General features: G+C 47.2%; 1 protein-coding gene across 2 annotated transcripts in view; it reads right to left on the reverse strand.

Annotated features, from left to right (window-relative positions):
* pnpla7b (patatin-like phospholipase domain containing 7b) overlaps nt 1-23,697 on the reverse strand; it is a 382,057-nt gene that overhangs the window by 273,973 nt on the left and 84,387 nt on the right. For both annotated transcript variants that reach the window (XM_068012742.1, XM_068012741.1), the window contains exon 12: nt 9,806-9,959. In XM_068012742.1, the coding sequence (XP_067868843.1) occupies nt 9,806-9,959 (154 nt within the window). The remainder of the gene's footprint in view (nt 1-9,805; nt 9,960-23,697) is intronic.

The raw sequence follows: 23,697 nt of genomic DNA on the forward strand, positions 1-23,697 counted from the left end.
ACTTACTGATCCTACCCCCCACATAGTCATCTATGCCATTTATATAAATGACAAACAATAGGGGACCCAGCACAGATCCCTGTGGTACACCACTGGACACTGGCTTCCAGTCACTAAAACAGCCGACTGTCATCACTCTCTGTCTCCTACAGCTAAGCCAAATTTGAATCCACTTTATCATGTTACCTTGTATCCCATGTGCATTTGCTTTCTTGATAAGTCTCCCATGTGGGACCTTGTCAAAGGCTTTGCTGAAATCCATGTAAACTACATCAACTGCACTATCCTCATCTACACACCTGGTCACATGCTCAAAAAATTCAATCAAATTTGTTAGGCATGACCTCCCTCTGACAAAGCTATGCTGACTATTCCTAATCAAATTTTGCCTCTCCAAGTGGAGATAGATTCTCTCCTTCAGAATTTTCTCCAATAGTTTCCCTATTGTTGTTGTAGCAATTATTAGACATAGTCCTGGGAAATCAGCTGTTGATTTTCCAAGTGATAAACTTGCACTAATGTGATTAGCTTTCAACCAGGACATTAGAACATTAATGTATGGCACATTCTGGCCACTGACTGCTGTCTCTTACTGTCGCCAAAAAATGACTGACCACAGAATAAAGCAGACCAGAGTCTCCTCTCACAAGACATACTAGGGTATTCTATAAATGAACCACCCGAACTCCTGGAATATACTCCACTTATTCTTGGGTATCAGTTATTCTACATATAAATCATCTGAATCCCTAGATTCACTTCCTGGCTGCAATATCTTCCTGTTAAGTTATTCTATATATAAAACGACCTGAAGCTCTGAACTAGATTTCCATCTGCAACTTGCTCCCATTATTCTTGAATTGAATAATGCCTTTTCATACTGTCAAGGATAAACTGTGCATTTTCAAGGCTATTGTCCTTAATCATAAATAAAATGAATATGCCAAGTAACCAAAAAAATTTTAAAACAGCTGACGCAAAACAGAGATCAATTTCCTTGTTGAAACTGCTGCACTCAGTTTGTGCTCAGTGTCAAGTAAAATATATTAATTTTTCAGTACTGATCATAAACCCGTCTGGAACAAAATAGTATTGCCACTTGTAAAGCCTGATGTGAATGGTTTGAAAGATGCTATTCCTACTGGCTTTGTTATAAATGTCACTGTTTCCACTAAGTACTTACATACACAACATCTCTACTTCAAAGCAGTGCTTTGTTCATGTGGAGAGTTCAGTGAGCCCAAAGCAGTTTGATAATAAATGGGTTCCTATCTAACAGTTATTGGGGGAGGGCTGTGATGCATTTTGGGTTTTTGAATAGTAATTTTAGAAATATTTCCTGTTAGATGCATTGATCAGTTAAGCTAAAGTTCAATGCAATAGATACAGTGATTTAGTAGCTCAAAGTTACTCCTTGGCCGGAATTTTATGGCCCCCAAATGAGCAGGCTGTTGGCAGGGTGGGGGGGCGGGTGGCATTAAATTGAGTGGGAGCTGAGGGGGGGATGGGGGGGGCCAGTCCCGAACCCCTCCCACCCGTTGCAATTTTACGTGGGACGGCAACAGCGACAAACAGCCGCCAGTCCCAGGCCAATCAAGGCTCTTAAGTGACTGATTAATTTCACAGCATGATGGGCTCCCCTTTTTATTTTCAGTTTTTTTTTTTTAATTTTGTTTCATTATTCATTTTTCTTACCATCTGCCTGCCCACTTTTTTTTCATACTTGCGCTTTGGGCCAGGGCTGTCCATTTCTCTGACCATTAACACCTTCGCTGCACTCATGCTTTGTCTTTCTACACACCATTAACATACCGTTTGCCTTTGCTCCATAACCTTCTGGTCAGTTTTTCTCTGTGATCCTGTCCTGTCAACACCTTGCCTTTTGTTATCTCTTGCCCACCCCTGCTTTATTTGCTTAAAACCTATTACATTTCTAACCTTTGCCAGTTCTGAAGAAGGGTCACTGACCTGAAACGTTAACTCTGCTTCTCGCTCCACAGATGCTGCCAGACCTGCTGAGTATTTGCAACATTTCTTGTTTTTATTCCTGCATCTACCCTGTTGAGCCCTTTAAGAATTTTGTATGTTTGAATGAGATAACCTCTCATTCTTCTAAACTCCAAAGAATAAAGGCCCAGTCTATTTTATCTTTCCTCATAGGACAATCCCTCCAACCCAGGAATTAGTTTGGTGAACCTTTGTTGCACTCCCTCTATGGCAGGTATATCTTTCCTTAGGCAAGACCAAAACTGCAGACAAAACTCAAGGTGTGGTCTCACCAAGGCTCTATATAATTGAAGCAAGACATCTTTACTCCTATACTCAAATCCCCTTGTAATAAAGGCCAACATACCATTTGCCTTAATTGCTTGCTGTACCTGCATGTTAGCTTTCAGTGACTCGTGAACATGGACACCCAAGTCCCTTTGAAATTCAACACTTCCCAGGCTCTCACCATTTAAGAAATACTCTATTTCCATTTTTCCCACCAAAGTGGATAACCTCACATTTCTCCATATTGTATTCCATCTGCCAAATTTTTGCCCACTCGCTTAGCCTCTCCAAATTCCCTTGAAGCATCTTTGCATCTTACTCAACTCAAACTTCCATCTACTTTTAGGTCATCTGCAAACTTGGAAATACTACATTTAATCCCCACATCCAAATCATTGATGTAGACTGTGAATAAATGGGGGCCCAAGCACTGATCCTTGCAGTCCCACTAGTCACAGCCTGCCAACCTGAAAATGACCCATTTATTCCTACTCTCTGTTTTCTGTCCATTAACCAGTTCTCAATCCATGCCAGTATATTCCCCCAATCCCATGCACTCTAATTATGTCTACTAACCTGTTATGTGGGATCTTACCAAAAGCTTTCTGAAAATCTAAACATAGCACATCCACCGGTTCCCCTTTATCTATTCTGTTAGTTACACCCTCAAAAAACTCCAACAGGTTTCTTAAACATGATTTCCCTTTCATAAATCCTCGTTGACTCTGCCCAATCCTACCATTATTTTCTAAGTGGCCTATTATCACAATCTTTATCTAGATTCTAGCATTTTCCCTACTACTGATGTTAGACTAACAGGTCTGTAGTTCCCCATTTTCTCCCTCCCTCCTTTCTTAAATAGCGGGGCTATATTTGCTACCTTCCAATCTGAAGGAGCCATTCCAGAGTCTATAGAATTTTGAAAGATGACCACCAATGCATCTACTATCTCTACAGCCACCTCATTCAACACTCTGGAATGTAGACCATCAGGTCTAGGGGATTTATCTACTTTAAGCCCCATTTATTTCTCTAGCACTTTAAAAAAAAAACTTACATTTCCTCATTTGTACTAATCCCTTGATTCTCCATTACTTCTGGGAGGTTTTTAGTATTTTCCTCCATGAAGACAGACACGAAGTATTTAGTTTCTCTGCCATTTCCTTATTCCCCATTATAAATTCTCCTGACTCCTCTTGTTATGGTTGGTAATCTTTTTCTTTTTATATATCTATAGAAGCTTTTACAGTCTCGCTAAATTACTCTCATATTCTATTTTCCCTTTCTTAATCTTTTTCTTGGTCCTCCTTTGCAGAATTCTAAAATGCTCCCAATCCTCACTCAGGCTCACTATTTTTTTGGTGCAACTTTATATGCCTCTTCCTTTGCTCTAATACAATCTTTGATTTCTTTCCTTAGCCAAGGTTGGAACACTTACCTTGCTGGGTTGTTATGCATTCAAGGAATGTATATTTGTTGCAAACTTTGTATTAGTTCTTTAAATGTTGGCCATTGCCTGTCTACTGTCATAACTTTTAACGTAGTTTCCCAATCCACCATAGCCAACTTGTGCCTCGTACTTTCATAGTTTCCTTTGGTTAGAATTAAGACCCTAGTCTCTGATTGAACTACATCACTTTCAAACTTAATGTAAAAACTATCATATTATGGTAACTCTTTCCTAGAGGTTCCTTCACAAGATTTTTAATTAGCTCTTTTTTATTGCACAATACTAGATCTAAAATAGCCCATTTCCTAGCTACTTTCTCAGCATACTGCTCTCAAAAACTCTCTCGCATACATTCCAAGAATTCGTCCTCCAAAACATTAATACCAATAAAGTTTACCCAGTCTACACGTAGATTGAAATCCCCCATTATTACTGTATTATCCTTGTTACATACACCTCTAATTTCCTGATTTATACTGTGATTTACATTACCATTGCTGTTTGGTGACCTATAAACAACTCCAACCAATGTTTTCTGCCCCTTGCTGTTTCTTAGTTCAACCCAAACTGATTCTACGTCTAGATCTTTAGAACGAAGGTCATCTCTCACTACAGACTAATGCCCTCTTTAATTAACAGAGTTACCCCACCAGCTTTTGCCAGCTTCCTGTCCTTCCTGAATGTCACATACTCTTGGATATTCAAGTCCCAGCTTTGGGTTCCTTGTAGCCACTTCTCTGTAATGGCTATCCAGTCATACAATGAATTTCTATTTGAGCTAACAATTCATCTGTTTAATTGTCAATGCTGCAAGCATTCAGATTCAGAGCCTGTAATTAAGTTTTTTTTTACTGTTTTTGTAAACTCTGGCCCTATCTGCTGGCACATTCTTAAGTTTGCAATTATTGTCCCTTCCTGCCATACTCTGATCATTACCTTTATTGCTACCTTGATTACTACCTTGTCATTTCCCTTTAATTTACTCAATCTCCCCCTACATGATCCCCTCCCCCCTCTATTTAGTTTAAAGCCCTCTCGACTTCCCGAGTTATACGACTCGCTTGAACACGAGCATAGTTCAGGTGAAGTCCATCCTAACGCTACAGACCTCACTTTCCCCAGTACTGGTGGCCAGTGCCCCATAAACCGGAACCCACTTCTCCCACACCAGTCTTTGAGCTCATCTCTCTCATCTTATTTAAGCTATGCCAATTTGCACGTGCTTCAGGTAGTAATGCAGAGATTACCACCTTTGGGGTTCTGCTTTTTAATTTAGTACCTAGCTTCTCATACTCCCTATGCAGAACCTCTTTCCTAGTCCTATCTATGCCATTGGTACCTACGTGGACCATGACCACTGGATCATTCCCCTCCCACTGCAAGTTCCTCTCCAGCCCTGAGCAGATATTCTGAGTCCTGGCACCAGGCAAGCAACACAGGCCTTCTGGACTCTCGCTCTTGGCTGCAGAGAAACGTGTCTATTTCCCTGACTAAACTGTCCCCTACTACCACTACATTCCTTTTAACTCCCCCCACTTGAATGGCTTCCCTGTACCATGGTGCCATGGTCAGTCAGCTCACCCACACTACAGCCCTCACTCTTGTCAATACAAGCTGCGACACCTCGAACTCATTGCTCAATTGCAAGTTCTGAGGCTCCTCCACTCCCACCTTCTCGATCCCCTTACCTGCCTGACTCACAGCCACACCCTCCTGTCCCTGCCCATTGACCAAATCAGACAACCGTATCCTAAGGGGTGCGACTGCCTTCTGGAACAAAGTGTCCAGGTAACTATCCCTCTCCCTAATGCATCGCAATGTCTGCAGCTTGGCCTCCAGATCATTAACTCTGAGCCGAAGCTCAAGCTGCAGACACTTACTACAGATGCGGTTGCCATGGATTTCCATGGCATCCAGGAGCTCGCTCCCACATGCTGCAGCCGCAACACATGACCTGCCCTACCATTTTCATTGTTATTTAAATTAAATTTATTTTTAATTAATTTACAGTTCCCATCTTCACCGAACTCCCTCACTCACCAAACTCCTGCCTTCACACACTGTGCACTCAACCAGCACTCATTGCAGGAAGAGGAGAGAGGGGATAAAGTTCATGATTGAGGTAGGGAAATGGGTCGTGGAACGAGTGCATTTGATCAGCCAAATGGCCAATTCTCATTCAAAATTTTCTTATATTAAGTTCTAACTGTACTGACTATTGTTTCCATACCCCCAACGCAGTGGAACAATACACTGACTTAAGGAAGGGAAGACAACTGCAACTAGAAAGTGAGAGAAGGTCTAGTTACAGCATTGAGACATAACCAGGAGCAGAACAGGGCTACCCTATTGCATCGCAGACCATGCAAACATGAAGGTGAGAAGCTGAAGGGAGGGGTAGGAAAGGGGCGCAGAGACATTCCTGGCAAACACTCAATGATCAGAGCAATGCAATAAATAAGTGGTTCTGTAATGTAAAACAAAAAGCTCAATAAACAATAAACCCCATACAAGTAAAATAATAAACAGAGTATTGAGGAAACCGGACCTCTACCCCCAGCTTTTTTTTTTTAATTTGGTTGTGGGATGTGGGTGTCACTGGCAAGGCCAGCATTTATTGCCCATCCCTAATTGCTATTGAGAAGGTGGTGGTGAGCCACCTTCTTTAACCGCTGCTGTCCTTCGGTTGTAGGTACAGTGCTATTAGGAAGGGAGTTCCGGGATTTTGACCCAGCGACAGTGAAGGAATGACGATATAGTTCTAAGTCAGCATGGTGTGACTTACAAATGGTGGTGCTCCCATGCATCTGCTACCCTTGCCCTTCTAGGCGGTAGAGGTCGCGGGTTTGGAAGGTGCTGTCGAAGAAGCCTTGGTGAGTTGCTGCAGTGCATCTTGTAGAAGGTATACACTGCTACAACTGTGCATCAGTAGTGAAGGGAGTGAATGTTGAAGGTGGTGGATGGGGTGCCAATCAAGCAGGCTGCTTGACTGGCACAAACAAGGCAAGGGAATATACAATGGATGGTAGGACCCTAGGAAGTACAGAGGCTCAGAGGGACCTTGGTGTACTTGTCCATAGATCACTGAAGGCAGCAGCACAGGTAGAGATGGTGGTTAGGAAGGCACATGGGATACTTGCCTTTATTAACTGAGGCATAGAATATAAGAGCAGGGAGGCTATGATTGAGCTGTATAAAACGCTAGTTCGGCCACAGCTGAAGTACTGTGTACAGTTCTGGGCACCACACTATAGGAAGGGTGTGATTGCACTGGAGAGGGCGCAGAGGAGATTCATCAGGATGTTGCCTGGGCTGGAGCATTTCAGCTATGAAGAGAGAATGAAAAGGCTAGGGTTGTTTTCCTTAAAACAGAGAAGGCTGAGGGGAGATATGATTGAGGTATAAAAAATTACGAGGGGCATTGACAGGTTAGATAGGAAGAAATTTTTTCCCTTCGCGGAGGGTTCAATAACCAGGGGGCATAGATTTAAGGTAAGGGGCACGAGGTTTAGAGGGGATTTGAGGAAAAAAAATTTCACCCAGAGGGTGGCTGGAATCTGGAACACACTGCCTGAAGAGGTGGTAGAGGCAGGAACCCTCACAACATTTAAGTAGTATTTAGATGAGCACTTAAAATGCCATTGCATAGAAAGGCTATGGGTCAAGTGCTGGAAAATGGGACTAGAATAGTTATGCGCTTGATGGCCGGCACAGACACGATGGGCCAAAAGGCCTATTTCTGTGCTGTATAACTCTATGCTTTGTCCTGAATGGTGTCGTGCTTCGAGTGTTGTTGGAGTTGCACCCACCCAGGCAAGTGGAGAGTATTCCATCAGACTCCTGACTTGTGCCTGATAGATGGCGGACAGGCTCTGGGGAGTCAGGAGGCGAGTGATTCGCTGTGGAATTCCCAGCCTCTGTTTTCTCCTTCTCCTGTCACTAGATGCCCTAATGGGTTGTTAATATTCCAGAACTCTGACTACTCCAGAAACCCTTCATTTAGGTGCAGATATGACAAACAATAAGGTATTCATAAATTTTAAAAAGTTGCGGTAAATAAATTCAAAGGGATTGACAGAGACTCAGGATTTGCTCTAAACAGGTGGCAGTAGACAATGAATTGTGCGTTCATCAGGAATTGTTTTGCTATGAAGCTTTGATGATCATGTGCCTGGTTACTCATCATCTCCCATAGCAGCAGGTACTGAGCCACTGGACATTATCTCTCACCAACCTATTTATAAACTGCCTCAGGAAATGCAAATTCACCTTTCAGCTTCTCTTAAAGTTGATCATGAAAATAACAGGAAGCAAAGGATCAATTGCAGTCTCACGCCGAGCATCTCCAGTGGGAATTGTGATTTCTTTTAATTTTTCTTTTTTTTTTCCACTGCACTCTCCCCAATTGTGATATTTATGTTTCAAACACTCGCTAGCCACTGCAGATTCAATGTGTAAATCAATCCCGCTTAAAGATTTCCACCCCGTACACTTTCCAAGTACACCTTTGAAATTAGATTTTATCAACTGAATCACACCTTTTTCCAAACTTAAATCTGATCTGAATGCATAATTCACTAGTAGCACAACTTCTTTCTTTTTCTTTCTTTTGGGCCTCCTTATCTCGAGAGACAATGGATACGCGCCTGGAGGTGGTCAGTGGTTTGTGAAGCAGCGCCTGGAGTGGCTATAAAGGCCAATTCTGGAGTGACAGGCTCTTCCACAGGTGCTGCAGAGAAATTTGTTTGTTGGGGCTGTTGCACAGTTGGCTGTGCAACAGCCCCAACAAACAAATTTCTCTGCAGTAGCACAACTACTGTGATGCTTTCCTATCATGTTTGGCCATGCACTTGCTTTATGCTTGGAAGAGTTTGAGAAACAAAAATACTTCTGGTATTTTCTAACAATTATACTGGGTTTTGGTTTCTGTGATACACTATGATCCCAAACAAGCGCTCAGGCAAGTGCTTCTGCAAGTGTCCCACTACAACACAAGCAGCCACAAATTGATATTTAAGCTGTTTATTTATTTATTTTTTATTTATTTATTGATACAGCACTGAAACAGGCCCTTCGTCCCACCGAGTCCGTGCCGACCATCAACCACCCATTTATACTGATCCTACACTAATTCCATATTCCTACCACACCCCCACCTTCCCTCAATTCCCCTACCACCTACCTATACTAGGGGCAATTTATAATGGCCAATTTACCTATCAACCTGCAAGTCTTTGGCTGTGGGAGGAAACCGGAGCACCCGGCAAAAACCCACACGGTCACAGGGAGAACTTGCAAACTCCGCACAGGCAGCACCCAGAATTGAACCCAGGTCGCTCGAGCTGTGAGGCTGCGGTGCTAACCACTGTGCCACTGTGCTCTTAAGATCTCTTGCGAGCCTAACTCAAATGACTAGCCTGCTTAATGGAAATTATTGAAAAGAATACACCCTAAATTAACCTTATCATGGAGTAAAGCTCTGCTACCCGACAGGACCCGACAACACGTGTCTGGTTCGGGTTCGGGTCGAGTCACTCCTCCGGGTCCGGCTTTCGGATTGGGTCGGGTCGGACACACACAGGAAGTCTTGCATTTTGCTCCGTTAGAGTGGAGAGTGTAAAAGTCAAAAAGAAACTTACCTGAGCTGGAGTCCGGGACGTCAAGGAGGGAGACTTTGAGTCTGCTTTGAGCGTCTCAATGACGTCATCATGTTCACGCTGCAGCTTCCTTAATCCAGCCATCCAAAATCGGTACAGTGAGTGAATGCACTATGGAATTATGGTAGATAACCATTCCGGTGGCCGGGTCGGGCATGGGAAAAAGTGGAGGGACTTGGGCTTGGGTCCAATGTGGTTCTGTTGGGTTCGGGTCAGGTTTTTATTTCCTGACCTGAGCAGGTCTTTATCGTGGAGTAACTCTTCTGAAGACAAACATAGGTTGAATTTCTTTTCCATCCCCATTACTAAATTCTTTTGGGAGCTCAGTGCAACTAAAACTGCTACTATTTCATACCAGCAGTCATTGCATTGCTCACAAAGCACTTTGAACCTCATTGTGTAAATTAAATGGTAAGTTTTGTACCTGTTTCCAAACTGTGTGCTGGATCACCACCTCTGCTCCCTTTCTCGAAATGTTCTTCGTCTACCCCCGAGATGTTATGCTGCCGCTTGACCATTTTACTGGGACTGGATGGGGCGATGTTGGACAGGGACACTAAGGGGATGGCCTGGCTCTCCTGTAGAAAATGAAGCATTTACCAGAATCACAATTAATGCACCATCTGTACATTCACACTGGACATATGCCTGTATACACACGCGATGAAAGGTAGGCAAGGCGGTACAGCATAGGCACAAAACCTGGATCCTCAGTTTTCAGAATATGTAGGTTGTGGTATCATCATGTTCCTGGAATAAAGTAAGGCCTAATTTTAGATGACAATGTATTAGCTGGTAAGTGAATACTGTTACTTTTCATTACATTTTGAGGACTTGTGTTTTAAAACTGAAAAAAAAAATTCCATAGGTGCTGAAATTTGTGAGGTTTTTTTGCAAACAAGAAGTACTGGAAGTCACCTGTCTTCAGATAAATACCCAGCAGGGGCTTTTTGCCTTGGAGAAGATGTTTACGGAGAAGTGACAGGTCAAGATTTATAGGGGTCAGGAAGCATGACTCTAGATTGTTTTTGGTTTTGCTTTGGACAGTCAGTTGGTGTTTTAAAAATCAACCTGAAGAACAAAACCCAACTCAGCCTTTCCCATCTCTTTGAAAAGCCTGCCAATTTTTCCATCTCTTTAAGAAGCTCTTAGAAGTGAGTGTAAGAAATAGAGAAATTGATACTGCATTCCTCCTGAAAGGCCTACCCAGTTGCTGCATTTCTCCTGAGAGGCTGGAAAAACTTGCCAGTTAAATTCTCGACATTGCCTGACTGAATTGCTCCAGAGAAAGATCCCAGTGACAGCGCCTATGTGAATTTTGGACGACAAACCAAAAAAAGGACAACTGACATCTTTCCACATCTCTTTTTTCTTCAAGAATTAGTAAATACTTGGCCAAAGTATTCTGTTTTGTCTTTGTTACAGAGCTCTACCGGCCAACATCCCCAGCATATACATCCTACTAAGCCAGCGGCACCTGAGATGGCTTGGCCACGTGAGCCGCATGGAAGATGGCAGGATCCCCAAGGACACATTGTACAGCGAGCTCGTCACTGGTACCAGACCCACCAGCCGTCCATGGCTCCGTTTTAAAGACGTCTGCAAACGCGACATGAAGTCCTGTGACATTGATCACAAGTCGTGGGAGTTAGTTGCCAGCGATCGCCAGAGCTGGCGGGCAACCATAAATGCAGGGCTAAAGCATGGCGAGTCGAAGAGACTTAGCAGTTGGCAGGAAAAAAGACAGAAGATCAAGGAGAGAGCCAACTGTGTAACAGCCCCGACAACCAATTTTATCTGCAGCACCTGTGGAAGAGTCTGTCACTCTAGAATTGGCCTTTATAACCACTCCAGGCGCTGCTGCACAAACCACTGACCACCTCCAGGCGCTTACCCATTGTCTCTCGAGACAAGGAGGCCAAAGAAGAATATATATGTGTGTGTGTGTGTATCTAAGATAAAAGGGAACTTTCATATTTCAATCTGTGTGTTAATGCTTTGCTTCATTACTGCTTCTGTCTTGTTTTATGATAAACTGATAATTTTGTTTATTAAAAAAACTTGGTTGGTGTATTTTATTCTGGGATAAAAATAGAGTCTATGATTTACTGTATCGGTAACTGGATAAACAGTTTAATATATGTTGGGACCAGTGGAGTAATGGAACTAGACACAACAGTGCACCCCTCCCACCTTGGTCGTAACAATAGATTGAGGGCAATTAGAATATTTCCTCATTAGGGATTTCAGGAAACTTCATATATAAATCTTTAACCAATATTTTTCAAAAGATTAGGTGAGTCAATCTTTACTGTAGTTGGGTGACTAAATGGATCAGTTGATAGAAACATAGAAAAATAGGAATAGGTTATTCGGCCCTGCTCTGCCAGTCAATACAATCATGGCTGATCATCCAAACTCAGTAACCTGTTCCCATTTTCTCCCCATATCCCTTGATCCCATGAGCCCCAAGAACTACATCCAACTCTTTCTTGAATAAATTTAGTGATATCTCCCCTGCCCTGCTGCTTGGTGCCAGCTCCCGGTCTTCCCCATAGCTCGGTGCCGGCTCCTGTTCTCCCCCACCCCCACCACTCGGTGCCGGCTCCTGGTCTCCCCCTCCCCCGCCACTTGGTTTCAGTTTCCCACTGCCCCCACAACTCTGTCGGTTGCCCCCGTCCCTGCCGCTTGATGCCGGCTCCCGATCTTCCCTGTCCCTGCCAGCTCCCGGTCTCTCCCTCCGCTCGGTGCCGGCTTCTGGTCTCCCCTACCTCCGCCACTTGGCGTTAGATCTTGGTCTGGGAACAGTGTGGGTGCCTTGCTGAACAGTCACCGATACCTCCCTTCCCTGAGGACTGAGAGATTGTGAACTCTGCGGAGAGACCCCTTGCTGCCATTGATGTTGAGGCTGGCTATGGATATCGTCATGTCAAAAGTACTATGATCCCGCCACCGACACCATACTGTGAGGAGGGAATGAAAGTGCTCATTGCCTTCCAGTCCCCCAGCAACCCAGAGAGGAATGCATGGAACCGTCACTGCATGACCTTCTTCTCGTCCATGCATTTGCCACCCCCCTTCTTGGGGTCAGCATGGACGGATCTGACTAGCAGCGCCAGCTCTGACCACTGGTCAAGGGCCAGCTGAACTTCACTGCTGCTAACAGATTGCTGCAAGGAATTCCCAGAATTCCGCAATGAGGATGAGAGGAGACTCGGTAGGAGGCACGAAAGAGTCCTCCACCTCACTGGCGATGGATTCAACATCGTCCTCCATGCCCCACACTGAGTCCCCAACCTTCTCCAGGTAATCACAACAAGCGGGCAACACCCCGACCATATACTGTGAAGCAGACATTTTGGCCATGCCAACTGGTCCCTCCTCCATCACGATCTCACCCCAGGATCAATGGCAGAGTCCTCCTCTCTGGGTTCTGCGAAGGAAACTGGGCCTGTGGGCGCCAGCAGTTCAGGACTGCCCTCCATCTCCGTCCCCAGTCCTGCGAGTGGCCCAGGAAGACAGTTGTTCCCAACTTCGGAAATCCAGCTGGAGCTGGGACTGGAGGCGGAGAGAGGAGGCCATCTGCTGTCCCATCAACGCTCACAGGCCCAGCAAACGAGGCACTATGCAAATCGGCCTCCGGGTCTGGTACATCCAGGCTGCAGTAAGAGAAGGCCGGGAGGGTTGATCCTCATAGGTCTCGCCCCCATCGAAGACATTTGATCCATCGGCCAATGGATTGTTTTCTACCGGTGGGTCCACAGGCTCCCCCACCACAGACAGGTCCCACCCCTCTTCAGGAATTGCCAAATTTACAGGGGCTTTCTCCCCACTCCATCCTGAGGGATAGTGCTTCCTGCCCAGGGCTCGAGGCCCTGATGGTGCTGGTGGTAGGGGGAGCCCGAGGAGCTGTGCCAGGAGGTGCACCTCGTAATTCAGGGTGCTCTTCAGAGGAGGGGCACCTCCTCTTGTTCTGGTAAGGGTGCTGAGACTCAAGAAACCTCCATGGCTGTGGCGTTCTCCGCCTCACCCCGTACCCTCTTTCAGCCCTGATGTCTCTGGCCCAAGCACAACCACAGGGTAGGTAGGCTCCCCAGAATCAGGCTCTGGAGTGAGCTCAGGCCCAGGTTGTTACTCTCTGTCCAGGAGACACGCCTGTGTTTTATGTCACGCCTTCCTTCCACTCAACAGGCACACTCCTCCCCGCCAGAGGCCATGAAAACCACGGCCTTTAGAAAAGACTAAGCGGTGCTTGTTGCATGAGTAGGGGGAGGTGTGGCGGCACCAACCTGGGCTGCTGAGGTAGAGTTGGCAGCCCAGAGGTTGGGGCAGCTCTTACAAACATGCCCCATCCCCTTGCAGGAGTGGCACCGTGCCCCTTCCAAGGTCCAGAAAACATGGTAGGCCCCTGGAAGTGGCCAGGATCAATGGTGGAGGAGTCCTCCCTGGGTTCTTCAACGGAAACTGGGTCTATGGGTGCCAGCGGTTCAAGACTTCCCTCCACCTCCGTCCTCAGGCCAGTGAGCGGCCCCGGGGAGACAGTTATTCCCGACTTTGGAAATCCAGCTGGAGGTGGGACCGGAGGCGGAGAGAAGAGGCCATCTCCTGTTAGGCCAGCGCCCGCAGGCCCAGCAAACAGGGAACTATGCAACTCAGCCTCTGGGTCAGATACATCCAGGTGACGGGGAAGGAGTAGACATGTGGAGACTGCTTTCCCGAAGACTGAGTGAGACTGGGGTGATCCCTGACCTCACCTCTCCCACGTGGTGCAGGTGAGGGAGGAGGAGCTCACCAGGAATAAAGGGCAGAACGTTGGATAACATTATTCACTGCACACTGGCCCCAGTGAGTCCACTGGCAGGAAAGTCCCACCCACGGTGAGCCCCTTGCTCCGGGCCAGGTCCGCTGTCCCGTCAGTCTTCAGGAAAAAGACTGCCTTTCTGTACATCTTTGAGGATATTACAATGGCTGAGGGGACATTGCCTTTATACAGGCCTCAAAAGACATGTTGCAGTGGGCATGGCTCTTTACCCCATGGCTCTAGGATGAATTAAATGGTGATGAGACCACAGAGGCTGCAGCCACATAGGTATTAAAGGGCCCCACTACTGACACAGATGAACTCACCATGGGTTCAAGAGCTAAACTCAACCCCAATTGTAGGCCTGTAAATTCTGAACAAAAATAAAAGGTGCGAGAAAAATAATAAATAAGTCAAAAATAAGTTAGGGAGAGGCAAAGGCAAAGGGTATTTGGTTAAAGGGAAAGACAGACTGACAGCGATGACCTTGCTTCAATAAGAACACTTTAAACAGTCTGTGCCAACACTCCTGGTCTTCTGGTTGGTGGAGGCATCTTCAGGTCACTGAAAGTGGCAACGCAGGTGGATAAGGTAGTCAAGGCGGCATACGGCATGCTTGCCTTCATCGGTCGGGGCATAGAATATAAAAATTGGCAAGTCATGCTGCAGCTGTACAGAACTTTAGTTAGGCCACACTTAGAATATTGTGTGCAATTCTGGTCGCCACACTACCAGAAGGACGTGGAGGCTTTGGAGAGGGTACAGAAGAGGTTTACCAGGATGTTGCCTGGTCTGGAGGGCATTAGCTATGAGGAGAGGTTGGATAAACGCGGATTGTTTTCACTGGAACGACGGAGGTGGAGGGGGCGACATGATAGAGGTTTACAAAGTTATAAGCAGCATGGACAGAGTGGATAGTCAGAAGCTTTTTCCCAGGGTGGAAGAGTCAGTTACTAGGGAACATAGGTTTAAGGTGAGAGGGGCATAGTTTAGAGGGGATGTGCGAGGCAAGTTCTTTACACAGAGGGTGGTGAGTGCCTGGAACTTGTTGCCGGGGGAGGTGGTGGAAGCAGGTACCATTGAGACGTTTAAAAGGCATCTTGACAAATACATGAATAGGATGGGAATAGAGGGATACGGTCCCCGGAAGTGCAGAAGGTTTTAGTTTAGGCAGGCATCAAGATCGACGCAGGCCTGGAGGGCTGAATGGCCTGTTCCTGTGCTGTACTGTTCTTTGTTCACCTGGGTCAACTGAAAGCTGCCCAGGCACTATCTGTCTTCTGCCTTCTTAGCCAGGCAACTCCAGCTTTCCCAGGTTGGGGAGGGAGCCTCCCTGTGCAACGTATTGCAACTGTACAACTCCCTGAGGCCAGCACGCAGTGAATAATGTTATCCAACGTTCTGTCTCTATTTCCAGTGAGCTCCTCCTCCCCCACCTGGAAGAGGTGAGGTTGGGGATCACTCCAGTGCTGCAATAAGCACACAGCCCCACCCCTTGTTCTTCTGGTCTTTTCCACCTCCCCCCAAGTCAAAATGAAATAAATGTCTGGAGCTTTACACCCACTTCCAAACAGCCTTGCGTCTTAAAAGTCTCTTTCTTCTCTGTAATAGTAGTTATAAAAAGCTGTAGCTCTCTCTCTCTGCAGCACAGTCAGCTGTTACTCACTGTACACTCAGCACCTTCAATCAGCCAAGTCAACCCAGTGTTGTACCTGCCCTGGAAGTGTTTGATGGGACAGTGTAGAGGGACCTTTACTCTGTAACTAACTTTTTTTACCTTTTTTTTCCACCAGTCCCAAACAGCCAGCAGCCAACCCAGTTTTTTTCAGTCAGTATCAGACCCGTTTATTTTGTGAAGCCTTTATACCCCAGGCCCCTTTCATTTTTGTCAAGGGAGCTTCTATTCCTCAGGCCCCCTTTACACGTATATTAAATAACTATTAAAAACAGGTTATTAAAACAAAACTCAAATTAAAATGTAATTTTCAGCATTTGTGATGCACACCAGTCGCGGAAGGCCTCAAGTGAGCCGGCGGGCACTGCATATTCCTACTCCAGGCACACCCGGGCACGAACGTAACCTCGGAAGAAGGGCAGGCAATCAGGGCAGATGTACCCCCTGACAGCCCACTGCCTGGACTTGTGAATTGCCACCTGGGCCCAGGAGCAGACTGACGAGGAGATCCTCCACCCAGCCCACCCCCTTTCACACTGTGTGCCCAAAGATCAAGATCGTGCGGCTGAAGTGTAACCAAAACTTTAGGAACACGCCCTTAAATATTCAAAGAGGGGCTGCAATCTCGCACATACCATATATACATGCAACACTGACTCATCCAGGCCGAAGAAATAACAGGCGGCCTGGGAACCGTGAACCTACTTAAAAGCATTGCATGGGACTGCCCTTTGCAGCACTCTCCATTCCAAGTCTTTGATGTAAAGGAGGAGGACTCACACGTAGAGAGACCACCACCAGAATTTCCCCTCACAGTCAGATGACAACACAGACCGCCATGGCGTGTCTAGGCAGCAGACGAGGGCCAGGAAGTGGAGTGCGCGCAGAAGCAGCCTATATAGGAAACCTCTCTGCATGGTGTGAAATGGCACGGAGGGCATTTCCAAGAGGCGGCTCGGGTTGTGTGGGACCGGCTCCCAAGGAGGGCTTCGGGGCCTGGGTCCGATAAACAGTTCAGGCCGAGCAGGGGTCAACTCGGTCAGCAGCGGTCCATGCTCCCAAGCCCCCTCAACACCCACAGTGAGGGGCATGCTGGAGACTTTGGCTACTCCTCCACCTGTCAGTCCATCCCCACAGCCAGTTGCCTGGGCAGCCAGGGCCCTCTCCACTGCCGGTAGGGGAGCACCCTGACTGGAGGTAACCACGTTTCAGACTCTGAATAGATCACGGTAAAAGACAGTTATCGCCCTCAGAGCGGCGCAGCTAATGTTCGCCACTGGGAGCTGGCCTCTTGAAGGCAGTGCCCCGGCGGAGAAAGATACGTGGCCAGCGCACACCATCTGGGAGGACGTTGAACGTACAGGTATCTCTGCAGGGTCCGAAGGCAGAAAGTCGCAGCCTGGGTGCAGATGCACACCAGCAACTGGCTGCCCTCCTCAATCGGAAGACTCAGGACTGCGGCAGAGACCCAGTGTTTCCTCTTGCCCCAGAAGAAATCAGTGAGCTTGGTGCCACAGTGACCAACCTGTGCCACAGCATCGAGGCCACCAGTTGGTTTATGACCAGCGCATAGCCCTTCTTGGAAAGCACTTGGTTAGTGTGCTGGACAGGACTGCTCCAAGTGGTGACTTTCACCTCCGACTCCAGTCAGTTTGTCGGCCAGGCTTCCTCAGCGGGGCTCAGGTGGACTCCCAGATAGAGGAGGTGCGTGGTGCTCCACACAAAAGGTGTTAACATCTCTGACAGGAAGTCCACCCGCCAGGAGACTGAAACATTTTTCCCAACTGATCCTCGTGGAAGACGTGGCAGAAAAGATCTGCTGGCACTCCTCCACAAGTTAACTGCATTTGTGACCGTGAGGAGCACGTCATCAGTGTAGGCTGAGAGGACGACCCGCATGCCTGGCCCACGCAGAGCCAAAACAGCCAACCTCCTGTCAAGCAGGCACAGGAATGGCTCCATGCACGTGGTATAAATTGGCCGGACGTGGGGCATCCCTGAAGTACCCCTCTCCCAAGCAAAGTGACGCCATCAAGGACCTGTTAACTTTGACCAAACGCTCTGCGGCGGCCTGAGTCCGAACGCTCGCAGAGTCCCGAAAAGAGATTCGTGATCCACTCTGTCGAACGCCTTCTTCTGATCAAGGGAGAAAAAGACGACCTGGCAAAGATGAATCAGGTCTCGGACCAGGTGGATGTTGTCCTGGATGGACCGGCTCTGGACCATGTAGGACTGGTTGGGGTGGATCATGTGGGCTAGCACGGAGCACAGGCAGACAGACATAGCCCAGGCTGAGGAGGGAGACATGATCCAGTTCTTAAGCAAGTGGAGATCACCCCTCTTTGGCAGCAGGACAATGACCACCCTGCGCCACGAGAGCAGCATCTCCCTGGTAGCCAAACTTTTTTTTTTCATTCATTCGTGGGATGTGAGCATCACTGGCCAAGCCAGCATTTATTGCCCATCCCTAATGGCCCTTGAGAAGGTGGTGGTGAGCTGCCTTCTTGAACCACTGCAGTCCATGTGGGGAAGGTACACCTACAGCTGTAAGGAAGAGAGTTCCAGGATTTTGACCCAGTGACAGTGAAGGAGCAGCAATATAGCTCCTAGTCAGGATGGTATGTGTCTTGGAGGGGAACTGGCAGGTGGTGGTGTTTCCAAGCATTTGCTGCCCTTGTTGGTAGAGGTTGTGGGTTTGGAAGGTGCTATCTAAGGAGCCTTGGTGCATTGTTGCAGTGCATCTTGTAGATGGTACACACTGCTGCCACTGTGTGTCGGTGGTGGAAGGAATGAATGTTTGTGCATGGAGTGCCAACCAAGCGGGCTGCTTTGTCCTGGATGGTGTTGAGCTTCTTCAGTGATGTTGGAGCTGCGCGCATCCAGGCAAGTGGAGAGTATTCCATCACACTCCTGACTTGTGCCTTGTAGATGGTGGACAGGCTTTGGGGAGTCAGGAGGTGAGTTACTCGCCGCAGGATTCCTAGCCCCTGACCTGCTCTTGTAGCCACGGTATTTATATGGCTACTCCAGTTCAGTTTCTGGTCAATGGTAGCCCCTAGGATGTTGATAGTGAGGGATTCAGTGATGGTAATGCCATTGAATGTCAAGGGGAGATGGTTAGATTCTCTCTTGTTGGAGATGGTCATTGCCTGGCACTTGTGTGGCACGAATGTAACTTGCAATTTATCAGCCCAAGCCTGGATATTGTCCAAGTCTTACTGCATTTCTACACGGACTGCTTCAGTATCTGAGGATGGTGCAATCATCAGCAAACATTCCTACTTCTGACCTAATGATTGAAGGAAGGTCATTGATGATGCAGCTGAAGATGGTTGGGCCTAGGACACTACCCTGAGGAACTCTTGCAGTGATTTCCTGGAGCTCATATGATTGACCTCCAACAACCACAACCATGTTCCTTTGCGCTAGGTATGACTCCAACCGACGGAGTTTTCCCTGATTCCCACTGACTTCAGTTTTACTAGGGCTCCTTGATGCCATACTCAGTCAAATGCTGCCTCGATGTCAAGGGCAATCACTCTCACCTCGAGTTCAGCTCTTTTGTCCATGTTTGAACCAAGGCTGTAATGAAGTCAGGGACTGAGTGGCCCTGGCGGAACCCAAACTGAACGTCACTGAGCAGGTTGTTGCTAAGCAAGTGCCGCTTGATGGCACTGAAGACGACACCTTCCATCACTTTACTGATGATTGAGAGTAGGCTGATGGGGCGGTAATTGGCCGGGTTGGACTTGTCCTGCTTTTTGTGTACAGGACATACCTGGGCAATTTTCCACATTGCAGGGTAGATGTCAGTGTTGTAGCTGTACTGGAACAGCTTGACTAGGGGTGCGGCAAGTTCTGGAGCACTGGTCTTTAATACTATTGCCGGAATGTTGTCAGGGCCCATAGCTTTTGCAGTATCCAGTGCCTTCTTGATATCACGCGAAGTGAATCGAATTGGCTGAAGTCTGGCATCTGTGATGCTGGGGACTTCAGGAGGAGGCCGAGATGGATCATCAACTTGGCACTTCTGCAGAAGATTGTTGCAAATACTTCAGCCTCATCTTTCGCACTGATGTGCTGGGCTCCCCCATCATTGAGGATGGGGATATTTGTGGAGCCACCTCCTCCAGTTAGTTGTTTAATTGTCCACCATTCACGGCTGGATGTGGCAGGACTTCAGAGCTTAGATCTGATCCGTTGGTTATGGGATCGTTTAGCATTGCTAAACTGCATGCTGCTTACGCAGTTTGGCATGCAGATAGGCCCGTGTTGTAGCTTCACCAGGTTGACACCTGGCATGCCCTCCTGCACTCTTCATTGAACCAGGGTTGGTCTCCTGGCTTCATGGTAATGGTAGAGTGGGGGATATGCCAGGCCATGAGGTTACAGATTGTGGTCGAGTACAATACTGCTGCTGATTCCCCCCAGGAACCGCACATAATCGCAGCCCCCCTACCTTCCACCAGGACGTCCCAGAATGCCCTGAAGAACTCCACGGTCAGCCCATCCAGCCCCGGGGATCTGCACCTTGAGAGCTGGTGGATGGCACTGATCAGCTCCGCCAACATGAGCGAAGCCTCCAGTCTTTCAGCACCTTTGGCAGGGCCTTACACAAAACTTTGCGTGCGTTCATGCTGGATGGATCCAGAGAGAACATCGTGCCATGATAGGTACAGACCAAGAACCCATTCCCTTTGAGAACCAGTCATGGGCCAGCAGCTCAATGCGTTGCTTACAGATACCCCACTATTTTTCCAGCAAGCAGTAGAAGGGTAAGATGCAGTTCAAATCTTCCAGGATCTGGATCCACATCCTCATGTGCGCACCTCGGTACCGTATGAGCTTCAGGTCCCTCAGAGTGCTCTTCTTCTCTTTGTACGCCTCCCACAGGGCTGGGTCCACAACAGCCTGACTGAGACACTACTCCAAGTCGAGAACTTCCCTCTCGGGGTGCCCGATCTCAGCTTCCCGCCTCTTGGTCGACCCCTTCGCATACTCCTAACAGAAGACATGGATGTGAGTCTTGCCCACATCTCACCATAGCCTCAAGAAGGGGAATCCCCCCAACTTCCTTCTCCAGTCAGCCCAGAGTCAACGGAATGAGTCCTGGAACCACTTGCCCTCCAGCAGCCGGTTGTTAAAGTGCCAGTACGTGGACACCGCCCATGTGCAGGCTGGAATGAGCTCCGCCCACACCAGGTGGTGGCCCAAGCACGGCACCAGCTGCATGGAGGGTGCCAAGATGCAGGAGGCATACGCATGCAAAATGTAGAGGCAGTCATTGAGGGCATTTAGAAAAATTCAAGGTAATTAGGCAGAGTCAACATGGTTCTGTGAAAGGGAAATCATGTTTAACCAATTTATTGGAGTTCTTTGAAGAAGTAACATGTGCTGTGGATAAGGGGAACCGGTGGATATACTGTACTTAGATTTCCAGAAGGCATTTGATAAGGTTCCACATCAAAGGTTATTGCAGAAAATAAATGATCATGGTGTGGGGGATAACATATTGGCATGGACAGAAGATTGGTTAGCTAACAGGAAACAAAGAGTAGGCATAAATGGGTCAATTTCTGGTTGGCAAGATGTAACAAGTGGTGTACCACAGGGCTCAGTGCTGGGGCCTCAACATTTTACAATTTATATTAATGACTTGGATAAAGGGACCAAAGGTATGGTTGCTAAATTTGCTGATGACATAAAAGTAGGACACAGTGGGCGGCACAGTGGCGCAGTGGTTAGCACCGCAGCCTCACAGCTCCAGGGACCCGGGTTCGATTCCTGGTACTGCCTGTGTGGAGTTTGCAAGTTCTCCCTGTGTCTGCGTGGGTTTCCTCCGGGTGCTCCGGTTTCCTCCCACAAGCCAAAAGACTTGCAGGTTGATAGGTAAATTGGCCATTATAAATTGTCACTAGTATAGGTAGGTGGTAGGGAAATATAGGAACAGGTGGGGATGTTTGGTAGGAATATGGGATTAGTGTAGGATTAGTATAAATGGGTGGCTGATGTTCGGCACAGACTCGGTGGGCCGAAGGGCCTGTTTCAGTGCTGTATCTCTAATCTAATCTAAGTTGTGAAGAGGATATAAGGAGGCTACAAAGGGATATAGATAGATTAAATGAGTGAGCAAAGTTCTGACAAATGGAGTATAATGTGGGAAAACGTGAAATTGTCCACTTTGGCAGGAAGAATAAAAAAAGCACATTATCTAAATGGTGAGAGATTGCAGAGCTCAGATTGTTATTTATTTGTTTGTGGGCATCGCTGGCTAGGACAGCATTTATTGCCCATCCCTAATGGCCTTCGAGAACATGGTGGTGAGCCGCCTTCTTGAACTGCTGCAATCCATGTGGGGTAGGTACTCCCACAATGCTGTTAGGAAGGGGGGTCCAAGAACTTAACCCAGTGACAGTGAAGTAACGGTGATATAGTTCCGAGTCAGGATGGTGTGTGACTTGGAGGGGAACTTGCAGGTAGTGGTGTTCCTATGCATCTGCTGCCCTTATCCTTCTAGCTGCAGAGAGAACTGGGCGTCCTAGTGCATGAATCGCAAAAGAGAATTGTAAAATTCTCATCATTTTCAAACCTCTACATAACCTGTTCTCTTTCAATCTCCGTAATCTCCTCCAGCTGTACAATCCTGAGATTTGTGTGCTCCTCTAATTCCGACCTCTCAAGCATCCCCGATTTGTGCCTTTAGTTGCCTATACCCTGTTGTTGGCATCTTTCCATCTATGAGAGATGATGGACATGCAGCAAACAATACATTCAGATGGGGTGTCTTCATATAATGAATTTTGTTGATGGCTGTCGCAGCCATCCTTGAGAGGCAGGTTCTGCCACAAGTGCTGAACATGAAGCTGATGTTTTGGGTTGCTGCATTCAGCAGTGGCGCCTCTAGGTCGTCATGGTGGTGCAGCCCACAAGCAGTGTTGCCATTTCCTTCTTTCGCCAGCCAGTGTCTCCCAGGCGCTATAGTCGATGTTTAGGGCCTTCATCTCATGCTTGCAGGCATCCTTGAAGCAGAGTTTTGGGAGCCCCACTGCTTGTCTGGCTCTGGCTACCTCACCATGCAGAAGGTCCTTGGGTATACGACCGTCTTCCATCCTGAAGATGTGACTGGGACCTAAGCTCTGGAATACTATCCCTACACCTCTTTTTTCTCCTTTAGGAGGCTCCTTGAAACCTACCTCTTTGACCAAACTTTTGGTCATCTGCCCTAATATATCCTTATGTTGCTCAGCGTCATATTTTGTTTTAGAATGCCTCTATGAAGCACCTTGGGACGTTTTATTATGTTAAAGCACTATATAAATGCAAGTTGTTGTTCAGCCTTGCAATCCAGCCAATCTGAGTAGTTGAGAATGGACAAGCTCCAATACCCATGGTAAAGGGCTGTGACTTCATGTGAAATGTTGACACCTCACACACAATTTGAAGTGCTGATATCAGGCAAAGTTCTGCCTACTACTTTGATCCAGTGTTTTACAAACTGAGGGTGCACCTCAGTAGTGTTCCTTTTCTAAATTTTGCTCTGATCCTTTTTACATTTGCATTGCCCACAGAGGTTAATAGTGAGGCCTCAACCTCTCCCTACATTTCCTTCAACGAAACCCTCAATGACACTCAATAACAAGAAGTTGTGAAAGAAAGCCGGAGCCAAAATATATGCAAGATATATGTCAGGCACACATGTTACTTCAGTGCTGTGCCTTCCTGAGAATGAGAATCGAGAAGGTTCTAACCCTGCTCAATTCTGATGGGCACAACTGCCAGTGCTGCAGCATCATCATGAGCTATTAATCAGATCAGTTACATTAAGGTAGCAAAAACTGAA

This window comes from Heterodontus francisci, chromosome 32 (assembly GCF_036365525.1).
Source record: "Heterodontus francisci isolate sHetFra1 chromosome 32, sHetFra1.hap1, whole genome shotgun sequence".
Lineage (NCBI taxonomy): Eukaryota > Metazoa > Chordata > Chondrichthyes > Heterodontiformes > Heterodontidae > Heterodontus > Heterodontus francisci.